Source organism: Gadus macrocephalus, chromosome 16 (assembly GCF_031168955.1).
Source record: "Gadus macrocephalus chromosome 16, ASM3116895v1".
Taxonomy (NCBI): Eukaryota; Metazoa; Chordata; class Actinopteri; order Gadiformes; family Gadidae; genus Gadus; species Gadus macrocephalus.
The window spans coordinates 11,548,001-11,559,697 of NC_082397.1; the positions used below are offsets into that span (position 1 = coordinate 11,548,001).

At 48.8% G+C, this 11,697-nt stretch overlaps 2 protein-coding genes across 4 annotated transcripts in view; both read right to left on the reverse strand.

Moving 5' to 3' along the window:
• The window catches only part of pitpnm3 (PITPNM family member 3), an 87,793-nt gene extending 86,942 nt beyond the window's left edge, over positions 1–851 (reverse strand). Inside the window, 1 exon segment of the mRNA XM_060074550.1 lies at positions 379–851. Within this exon segment, the coding sequence (XP_059930533.1) occupies positions 379–403 (25 nt within the window). The 5' untranslated portion in view covers positions 404–851.
• A 6,105-nt stretch (positions 852–6,956) lies between these two features.
• The window catches only part of kiaa0753 (KIAA0753 ortholog), a 25,911-nt gene continuing 21,170 nt past the window's right edge, over positions 6,957–11,697 (reverse strand). For 2 of the 3 annotated variants that reach the window (XM_060074836.1, XM_060074834.1), the window contains exon 17: positions 7,842–8,280. In XM_060074836.1, coding sequence (XP_059930819.1) covers positions 8,118–8,280 — 163 coding nt within the window. In that variant the 3' untranslated portion in view covers positions 7,842–8,117. The other variant, XR_009529629.1, reaches the window with a different exon arrangement.

An 11,697-nucleotide genomic window follows, 5' to 3' on the forward strand; every position in this document is an offset into this window, starting at 1 on the left:
CCCAAAATAGAACAGACTGGAAACAGAAGAATACCCCAGACCCCTGATTTAACATTTAACGCACCTTTTCTCCTGTTCGTTTTTAACATCACGCAAAGTCGCCCTCGCGTGACCGCACGTGAGCGGGAGAACGCGGGAGTTTGATCACTAATCACGACCCGTTCTGTGGACCGCACGCGGCGTCGCATGCGCACGTTATTCCCATCACGCATTCCTACAGATCACCTCCACGAGCCGCTCCGCGCGGCAACGTCCACACCACGAGCCACGGTTGACTCATCACCCCCCGTAACGGAAAACCCAAAACCCAAAACCCGAAAACCGAGCGGAACACCGAGAAGATATTACGAATTCGTGCCAAATCGTACAACGGCTTACCTTTGCCCCGTGGTTCCTTTGACATGGCGCCTTTCTCTCCGTCGCCCAACCGACCGAAAATGCAGTTAGGAGAACCGGTATGCTTATGTTGTGTGATAGTTTTGGCGGGTCTGCGCTGGCTTCTTCCTCCACCTCCTCCTCCTCCTCCTCCTCGGTCGTCCTCGTGCCTGCACCGTGGCGCGTGCCAGGCTAAGGTAGAACGGGCACAGAGCTACACGCGCGGCGTCGGGCTCTGCTGCTGCTGCTGCTGCGAGGCGCGCACACACCTGTGCTTCTCGAAAAGACCCGGACTTCTCCGCCGCTTGCTCCACATACTTCAAGTAACTGTGTGTGTGTGTGTGTGTGTGTGTGTGTGTGTGTGTGTGTGTGTGTGTGTGTGTGTGTGTGTGTGTGTGTGTGTGTGTGTGTGTGTGTGTGTGTGTGTGTGTGTTCCCAGTTCTTCCCAGTATTCCCAGTCTCAAGCCTCCAGTGGGGCGCTCGTTATCAAACAGTAGACTCGAGTCTGAAAGTGAAGATGCAGCACGCGAGTTTACTGTGATGTCATCCTGAAGCCGTTATTACCCTGATGAAATATCCATTATTATATCTGATGGGTTCTGTCTTACGTGAAAATGTGCGGAAAATATATGTTAAAATGTAAACAGAAATGTTTTACAATGTAAGATTAAAGATTATTGAGTTAAATCAATATTTAATGAGTTAAATGTCCACTAAAATTAAACGTCCGTTTGTAACCAATGAAATGGTATGGCACCGTAGGGTGCAGTGCTTACCTCAGGCTAAACTGGTTCCCTTTTAAAACTCATCATTCCTTTATTCGTATACTCTATATTAGATTATGTTATTACATATACGGTATTATACTCAACAGTCAATGCAGCCTAGAAAAAATAGTAAACAAACGTAAAAAACATTGAAATAATCGGTGGACCGAGAGCCAACATCGGGTGATTACGATCCATATATGAGTATCGTTCAAATATCGAGAACGGCCAGAATCTCACCCAGCATTGTGTTGGCAGAAACAGCGTGGTCCAGTCCAGTCCAGTGCTTACAGTACAGTACGTACAGTACAGTCCAGTCCAGTACAGTCCAGTCCAGTACAGTACAGTGCGAACAGTCCGGTCCAGTCCAGTGCGTACAGTTCAGTCCAGTCCAGTCCATTCCAGTCCAGTCCAGTACAGTACAGTGTGTACAGTCCAGTCCAGTCCAGTCCAGTACAGTGTGTACAGTCCAGTCCAGTCCAGTCCAGTACAGTGCGTACAGTCCAGTCCAGTCCAGTCCAGTCCAGTGCGTACAATACAGTACGTACAGTACGTACAGTACAGTCCAGTCCAGTACAGTGCGTGCAGTACACTCCAGTCCAGTCCAGTACATACATTACAGTACAGTCCAGCCAGTCCAGTCGAGTACAGTACATACAGTACAGTACATTACATACAGCGGTGATGGTAAAGTAATGGTTCGCCGATGCTCCATACGCGTCCCGTTGTCGACAAACAGGTCCAGAGCCGCACGGAGGCGGCTGGCCCACCTCAGAGCCGAAACAATAGCATCGCAGGGCCAACTGATGCATTCTGAACGGAGCCAAAATGGCCGAGGGTCAACCCACCACCGGTGGAACTGTTGACGCTAAATCTCTGAAACTGAAACTCAGCTGGGAAAATAAGCATTTTTTGATTTACTTGTCCGGAAGGTCGATTACCAAACACGTTTAGATTTTATATGTAGGGCGTTTAGCAGATGCTTCTATCCAAAGCGACCTACAACCAATACATTTGTCAAAAGAAAGAGAAACAACAATATATCTCTGTCAGTACAGTAAGGATGTTCATAGAACCACGTGCCAAGCACTAACAATCAATAGGTTAACCTATGCCCCGTAAATACTAAAGCTAGGCTATGATGCTACACAATGCCTAGTGCTATTTTTAAGTGCCAGGATGTATAACATACGATAAGTGCGTACATTATGTGCCAGGACGTACAATATACAATAAGTGCGTACATCAAAGGCCAGGAAGTAGGCTACAACATACAATAAGTGCGTAAGAGGGGTCTGTGGTGAGGGGTCTCTAGTTTAGCCCTGGAACACTGAGGTTTTAAATCTGACCAGTGGATAGAGGGAGAAGAGGGCTTCAGGCCTGGGGAGACAGCGAGACGGATCAGGCTGATTGCAGCTCTTGGCTTCCCTCATGGCTGCTGCTAGCTAAACAAAGGGCTAATTTAATTAAAGTGAACTCCATTCAGCGGAAGCAATCTCCTCCATGTCAGAGAGCATATCCATCAAGATACATTTCACGTCCAATGTATTCTTTTTTTAAAAAGAGGGTATCACTTATTTATCACTAACAATGTGCTTTCCTCTTCTATCAAAACAATGCAGACCACGCGTTCCCTAGTAGGATTTACCAAAGGTAAGGTGAACACGATGGAGCCAACAGATACGTTTTGTCTTTGTTATTGAACGTTGACAGTCCAACCTCGACCGCCAACCGTGTTGGGACGACACAGAAAAGAGAAGGAGGTTTCGTATCGTCCCTTCATTAATAGTTTCACACAACTCCTTGAAATTACTGTAATACTTTTTTTTATAGACAGAATTTGTTATTCCTGGAGCAGTTTCTGAAGTTAATCTCAGAGGCTCTGTGACTTTACACAACTCAGTCATACCACACGGTCCGAACGTACAATGTAATAAACAGAACTTGTGCCATGTTTGACGTGATTTGATTTAGTTATGTATGGTTTATGATTAGATTAAAAAATGACACAGCGTCACACTTTGACACATATTTGAGCCTCCCTAACTTGAAGGCCTTTCATTTTATCTGGTTTTTAACACTGTCATTAATGTCCACATTAATTGTAACCTTCCGTCTGCCAGATGCCAAATCATCATTCAACAAGGATGATTATTGCATTACTACTTATAAATCATTGCTATAATTTATAAATATTTTAGGCATTAACATGTATAGAGGCTGGAAGCTGACCATGCAGTATGCTGATGAAACGCAGTCTCTCTCTCTGCTGTTGGTTAATGTATTGTGGTGGTTGTGGGTTCTCTCTCTCTCTCTCTCTCTCTCTCTCTCTCTCTCTCTCTCTCTCTCTCTCTCTCTCTCTCTCTCTCTCTCTCTCTCTCTCTCTCTCTCTCTCTCTCTCTCTCTCTCTCTCTCTCTCTCTCTCTCTCTCTCTCTCACACTCACCCCCCCCTCCCTCTCTCACAATAAATCCTGCCATAGTCAGCATATCTTCATAATAAACTTTCAGTGAATAAGGTCACACCCCCTTCGTTGACACTTAGCATAATCCTCATCCTTACATTTGCCCTCTCCTTAAAACCAGACCCCTATAGCTCTCCTAACAGAGGTCAGTGTATTTAACTACTTCTCTCGTGGGCCATTGGCGTTCAAGTTTGCCTGTGGCAAAAAAAACTAAAACAGCAAGTTCAATAAACCAAAACATTTTGGTTCAGAAAGGAATTCGACAGCAGGATGTATTATTATTTTTTTTTAAATCACACATGTTGAAAAGCCCTCCGCTGATGTTTTTATAACAATGAAATAAACAGGAAACACTTGATTTAAACACCTCACCAAAGAGTGACGTGAGTCTTTCAGGATTTACAACGCCGGTGTAGCTTGGTGATTAGTTTCACAAATCACACCAATGTCTGGGTGGATGGGGCCCGGGGGTTTCACGTTCGCTTCGTATTTCTGTCAACCAATGATGTCGCTGAAGGCGGAGGTCTGGAAGCGTGTGATTGACGAGGAGCAGTAAACTGTCTGTAAAGGTTATCAGTTCAATACCATGAGGATGATGGCCGCTGTCAAAATTAAATATCTCCTGAACAAGACAGGAATTAAGACGTGACTCCGCCCCCATGCAGCATGTGGTTTCCTGCCCCCCCCCCCCCACATACACCCTCCAGAGTTTCTGCGAGAACTAAGACTGCTGCCCAGGTTCCAGCCAAAATGACCTACGGTTGCGTTCTCATTAACACCGTTCCTCTCTACGGCGCTCGCATAAAGCTCCATTACCGCAAATGACAGCCATTAGCAAAAGCGTCTTCTGAACACATCAGCACCTCAACGCTGAAGAGGGCGCTAAAGGCAACGCTTTAATGTCCACGGCCACACCGCCCTCGCTAATTGTGAAGTTAGCAGTGATAATGTGTCAGCTTGGTTGGCAGTAAGGCCGGCCGGAGACCACTGAAATCATGAGTAAAACAACTCATTGGCTGAAATGGCCAAGTCCTCACGAATTTAAAGAGATTGGGTTAATTAGGCGTCTGGTGGGGGGGGGGGGGGGGGTGAAGGAGAAGGAAACTCAAGAAGTAAAAAGAAAATCAAAAACACAAACTAATTCTGACAAGCAGTTAAGGAACATCTCTCCCCTATTTTTTTTTTATTCAGCACAGTCATGGTTTATACACTTTTTTTTTCGGGGTGTAACGATACATCGATGTAGATCGATACATCGATTGATTGGCGAACGATCCAACTGCATCGATGCAACGGCCAAACACCGATGCATATCGCAGTATTACACCCTTTTATTATTATATATCTCCTTTCGCGGGTGTTTGTGAAACTATTTCTGCGCAAAGCGCCAAGCCGCTCGTATCCATTCACCGGTTAAACGAGGCAACAGCGAGCACATGTGTGAGCGCGAGGATGTCTAGTTTCGGTTTGTGAGATTGGGCATATGTGTCCCGTTTTTCCAGCCTAACGTGATTAAAAGTAGCCAAATCGGGCTGAAAAATGTGCCCAATCTGGCAACACGGACGGCTTATCTTAAAGGCACCCAGTGCAACTTTCGAGGCTTAAAAATAAACATTCAATTTCTAGTCTTTTTTACACGTAGTAAGTTTCAATAACTCCATACCATTACATACCGACATTTAAGCAGCAAAGATGAGACGTCGTTGTGTGGTGAGAACTGATACAAAATCGATAACAACAACAATGCCGCCATTTTCTTTATTTTTTGTAACCTACAATAAATAAAGCAGGCTTCCAGTCAATGGAAAAATGGCTTCTCCCCACCGGCGATTGTTGTTGTTTACGATTTTCTATCAGTTCTCACCACACAACGACGTCTCATATTTGCTCCTTGAATGTCGATATGTAATGGTATGGAGTTATTGAAACTTACTACGTGTAAAAAAGACTAGAAATTTAATGTTTATTTTTCATTGAATGTTTACATAAAGTTGCACTGGGTGCCTTTAACAGCCAAGATGATTCCGAGGGATGTTTTGTTTTTAGAAGAAAAATATCCACACAGATAGGTTGGGAATGGTCTACGTTCAAAATGAAAGATCATTACAGGCTCTTTAATTTAAGCCATAAAAAACCTTTGGCACTTAAATGCAATTATGTGGCACTTTATTATTTGTATTAAAAATTGATTTTTTTGTTTTAAATATTCGGAAGAGCAAAGAAATAAAATTATGAAATTATAATTAAGTTGATGTGAGTTGATGTGATTGTAAGAGGTTGTGTTAAATGGGCATATGATATCGTCTCATATTGATCGCATGCCCCTGAATCGAAATCGTATCGCGGCAGACTTTTGATATCGGCAAATATCGTATCGTTGTCCAATGAATCGATATAATATCGTATCGTGATGAAACCAGAGATTTACACCCCTAATATTTTTGAGGCACTTTGACGTTTAATAACAGTCCAGTAATGAACTGTTCCATAATGAACAAAAAACATCTGTCGGGGTTGGGAAAGCAAAACACAGCTGTCGTCGCGTCAACCCCAAAACTCTGACCCGCTGAAGGCGAGCATCCGAGTGGGAACTCATTTCCTGGGCGATGGCCACTCCGAGGGAAGGGAAACACAATCTGCTGGAGACTCGCGAGCCAGCACGTCTTCAGACGCCCACGCAGAAGACAGAAGAGAGGGGAAGAGAACTCCAGCCTGGGAGTGTATTTACGAATCCTACTATGGCCACGGCAAGACCCGCCCTACTCTGTCTGTGATTGGCTGGGTTGCATGCAACTCAACTGGACGATTTAGACCTCTACGGAACCCTCGCTGTGAGCATTGCTAGCGTCACAAAAGAGTTCTAGCTAATCTCAAGCCAGTAAAAGCGCGGCAGTCGAATCAAAGATAGGGGTGACGTGTCATGGACCAATCAGAAATAGAGGCGGGCGTCTTTTCGGGGTATTGGCGTGGCCATAGTAGGATTCGTTAATTCGCAGACTGGGAAGGACGGGGGTGCGGCAGAGTCTGAGTGATCTGGTTCCTGCGTCACTGCCTGTCCCAAAAATAAGCCTCAAAACAAACATTTGGGGAGGGTTTTAAGCCAGGGCAACTGGCTGTGTTTTGGTATTGCGTGATGACAGTACAAGGTGTGGGTAATACCGCTCAGAGATTCAACCAAAAGGTCGGTCATCTTCTAATCCTCTCTAATGCCACTCTCTCGGGGCTTATATAAACCAACTTTCCCCTGCGGGATTCAGCCACAGATAACCTCCTCATCGCCGCCCACTCTCTCTCTCAATCTCCTTGCTGAACGCCGTTCGATCCGTTTCTAAACACCAACTCGTTCTCTGCTTCATCATACGAAAACCACGCTTTTATTTTCCACGGCAAAAACACAATTCATTAATGTAATAAATAAAAAAATACACGTCATACTTTGATTTACATTCTAGAAGGAGAAGCAGAGAGCCTGAATCCATAACCTGAGTACAAAGTCCAAAATAAAAACATTATTTAACAAGTCGACGGCAAGCGCCAGGACATCTGTGGGGTCCCCGGTGGAGTCGTCTCTAAGGCGACCGCCTCGCACCGACGCCTAGGCCCAGTGACGGAGGATGAGGAGGTGGAGGAGGAGGAGACCAGGAGGAGGAGGAGGAGACCAGGAGGAAGAGGAGGAGGAGGAGACCAGGAGGAGGAGGAAGAGACCAGGAAGTGGAGGAGGAGACCAGGAGGAGGAGGAGGAGACCAGGAGGAGACCAGGAGGAGGAGGAGGAGGAGATGGGGACAAGGAGGAGATCAGGAGGAGGAGGAGGTGGAGGAAACCAGGAGGAGGAGGAGGAGGAGACCAGGAGGAGGAGGAAGAGACCAGGAGGAGGAGGAGAAAGAGGAGGAGGAGGAGACCAGGAGGAGGAGGAGTAGACGAGGAGGAGGAGGAGGAGGAGGTGGAGGAGGAGACCAGGAGGAGGAGGAGGAGGAGGAGGAGGAGGAGGAGACCAGGAGGAGGAGGAGGAAGAGGAGGAGGAGGAGACCAGGAGGAGGATGAGGAGGAGAAGGAGGTGACTAGGAGGAGGAGGAGGAGGAGGAGGAGGAGGAGGAGGAGATGGGGACAAGGAGGAGACCAGGAGGAGGAGGAGACCAGGAGGAGGAGGAAGAGACCAGGAGGAGCAGGAGGAGGAGACCAGGAGGAAGAGGAGGAGGAGACCAGGAGGAGGAGGAGGAGACCTGGAGAAGGAGGAGGAGGAGGAGAAGGAGGTGGAGGAGGAGACCAGGAGGAGGAGGAGGAGACCAGGAGGAGGAGAAGGAGGAGGAGGAGGAGAACAGGAGGAGGAGGAGGAGAACAGGAGGATGAGGAGGAGACCAGGAGGAGGAGAGCAGGAGGAGGAGGAGGAGACCAGGAGGAGCAGGTGGTGGTGTGTCCACCTCGCCCCAACGCCAGGCCCAGTGACGGAGGATTAGGAGGTGGAGGAGGAGAGACCAGGAGGAGGAGGTGCTGGTGGTGCCTCCGCCTCGCCCCTACACCAGGCCCAGTGACGGTGTGGGTGGTGCCGGCCCGGGGGGGGACTGCGCGGGCCGGAGGAACTCGGAGGTGAACACAGCCTCGGCGTAGTCCTCACAGGCGTCCTGGAACTCCGCCGCCACGCCCGCCAGCGCCTCCTCCAGGAGCTGTTCCGCCAGGCTGGAGGAGGAGGAGGAGGAGGAGATGGGGACCAGGAGGAGGAGGAGGAGGAGGAGGAGAAAGGAACATGGAGATTAATTTTTAGCTTTATTACGGAACACTGCTCAGACCGGTGGAAGATGAGGATGATGAGGATGATGAGCAGGCTCGTACGCAAACACAGCGGACGTGTCGTGTTGTTATGTGACTCATGTTATGAAACAGCAACACAATAACAGACTTTGTTTTCGGACTAATGGTTCCCAACGTCGGGCCATTAAGTCACCCTAGTGTATGAGGGTGTTTTGGGGGGTTATTTTAGATCGGAACGGAAAGGGGCCAGGCGTGATGGAATAGGAGAATGGTTGTTCCATTGAAAAGGAGACGTCATTGGTGTTCTTTTAGTGGGGCTTTCAAGTGGAGCTGGTGGAATTATCCACATCTGACATTTGCTAATATTTCTTATGCGAGCAACAAATCAAGTGGCCTCAATTTGCAGTCGAATTAAGAGCTTCTTCACAATATTACTTGTGTTGTTTTGCTAACGGCCACCAGCAGCAGTCTGGGGACAGTCAGTTTTTGACATGAGGCTTTCATAAGTAGGATGGTCCAGCCCGTGTTGACATAGCTGGAACAAATGGAATCTGTAATTATGTTCAATCTGATGCGCATTGACATACTGTCTCCATACTAACGAAGGCACACATTCCATCTTTAAAAATAAAGGATTACAGTAAGCTCAGGGAGTTATGCAAAAACTATTAATGAGGGGATGATGAGAAACCAAACCCCATAACGGAGAGAAACCGACCGAAAATTGACTTTGTCGCTGAGAGGAGAATTCTTTAACACAAACAACTAAAACGAAGAAAATATTTTTCCTAGCATAAACACTAGCGTGAGTGTTTGCTGGAGCTCTACTGCGCTGGGTAAACAGGGTAAACCCTGCGTTTCCCCGCCTCCCCTCACTCTGTGTGTTCACACACTAATCTGGGCTTCCGGGCGCGAGCGATACACAGACACATCGCAGATCATTAAAGTGAGCTTTAAATAGCCCGCAGACTTTCTCTGCTAGCTGGTTCAAGATCGAGTTATATGCTGCTCTATGATCTGTTACCAGACAATACCTCAGTGATGAGGCAGACAGACAGATAGACAGAGTGACAGAGCAAGAGAGAGAGAGAGCGAGAGACAGACAGAGAGACAGAGCGAGAGAGAGACGGACAGAGAGACAGAGTGAGAGAGAGACAGAGAGCAAGACCATAGGTGTGTTATAAAGTACCACCGCGCTGCTTCATATCAGCCTTCCACCTTGCAGACAAGCCTCCGCAGAGAGAAGAGCAGTGTGTGTTGTTCTCGCTATCTCTCCAATCCAAAAAATATAATTGGATGGTTTCAAAGACACAATTTCCAATCTTTCATAATCCAAACAGAAATCTCTAGAAGAGAATTCGGCTCCACCGGATGAACCGCTCCGCGCGGTAACGACACGCCGGCGCAGGTGTCTGCCTCCCCCGGGCGCTGACGCCAGCCCTGTGCTCCCCCAACTTTCACGCAAAACAATTACCTCAGCGTTTCACACTCCTACACCCCTTCCCCCGAATGCAACCTCGCATAATGGATCCAACCCGGGAGCGGAGACGACGGCATTACCGCTCGACTTACGTCAGAGAGCGGAACAAATACGTCCTTCCAACTGTTTGGTCCGTTTAGCTCCTTGTCCGCGAGAGACTTTAGAATGTATATATTGAGAAGCATGTCAGTAGCAGCAGCTCCCGCCCCACGCCCCCTTGGTGGCTTCACTGCTCTTCCTGCTACACTTTAAAAAAGGAACCGGTGTACACATCATCAGCCTGTGTCCTGGGGTCGGACACAAGCTGATGGTAGGAACACCGGTCGTCCGCCTGTGATGACCGTATCATCAGCCTGTGTCCTGGGGTCGGACACAAGCTGATGGTAGGAACACCGGTCGTCCGCCTGTGATGACCGTATCATCAGCCTGTGTCCTGGGGTCGGACACAAGCTGATGGTAGGAACACCGGTCGTCCGCCTGTGATGACCGTATCATCAGCCTGTGTCCTGGGGTCGGACACAAGCTGATGGTAGGAACACCGGTCGTCCGCCTGTGATGACCGTATCATCAGCCTGTGTCCTGGGGTCGGACACAAGCTGATGGTAGGAACACCGGTCGTCCGCCTGTGATGACCGTATCATCAGCCTGTGTCCTGGGGTCGGACACAAGCTGATGGTAGGAACACCGGTCGTCCGCCTGTGATGACCGTATCATCAGCCTGTGTCCTGGGGTCGGACACAAGCTGATGGTAGGAACACCGGTCGTCCGCCTGTGATGACCGTATCATCAGCCTGTGTCCTGGGGTCGGACACAAGCTGATGGTAGGAACACCGGTCGTCCGCCTGTGATGACCGTATCATCAGCCTGTGTCCTGGGGTCGGACACAAGCTGATGGTAGGAACACCGGTCGTCCGCCTGTGATGACCGTATCATCAGCCTGTGTCGAGCCCAGGACACAGGAACCAAGGTCGTCGGCCTGTGATGATGTGTGATGGGTGATGATGAAGTGTCCACCGGTCATCACCTTGGGCCCCTCGAACCCAGGACCCAGGGGGATGATGACCGGTGTAAACCGGTTTATTGCAGAGTGGGTTAAGTGTGGAAGGAGGAGTGGGCGTGTCCCTCCCTGCACTTCAGAGATTCTCTCGAGCATGTGGGGTGAAGGCGATGGCCCGATGCGCCCAAGGTAAGCAGCCTCCCCAGAGTCTGATCAGTCTGACCCAGCCAGGCGAGGCTGTCGAGCCAGCAGCCGCACATCCTCCATAATGTCATTAAAGAGGCAGGTAGGGCTGGGTAAGTCATCTTCCAAAGGGGATGAGCTGAGGCAGGACTGCAGATAACGGGGTACGAACCCGGAACCTTTCTGCCGGGACTCAAAGCCCCTAAAACCCGAGACCATCCTGCCCCCGAACAAATGCTTCTAGCTTATCCAGAGAGCGACAGAAGAAGACGACAGAGAAAGAATGGAAAGAGTCTGCCTCATCATCTGCATTGCACCAACTTATAGATTCTCTTTAGTATGCAAATTTGTGTGTGCGTGTGTGTGTGGGGGCAAGAGGTGAACCGCAGTGGCGGCGGCTACATGTGGCTCGCTAGCAGCAACCCGCCCTGCAGGGCTTTCTGCTAGCGCTATGGTTTTGCGCGCACCATCGCAGCGCTAGCTCTGTAGGACGCGGTGCCCTGGGCTCAGTGAATAATCACAACTCCTACTCCTACTAGTGCTGTGATCCGGCAGACTCAGGGGAGCAGGGGAGGGCTGGGAGGGGGGTGGGAGACAAGGAGGACACTCAATAAGTCGGCCGATAAATGGTATTGAATAACCACAAACAGATCATTCAACCACTAAACGAACAGTGTATGTTGAA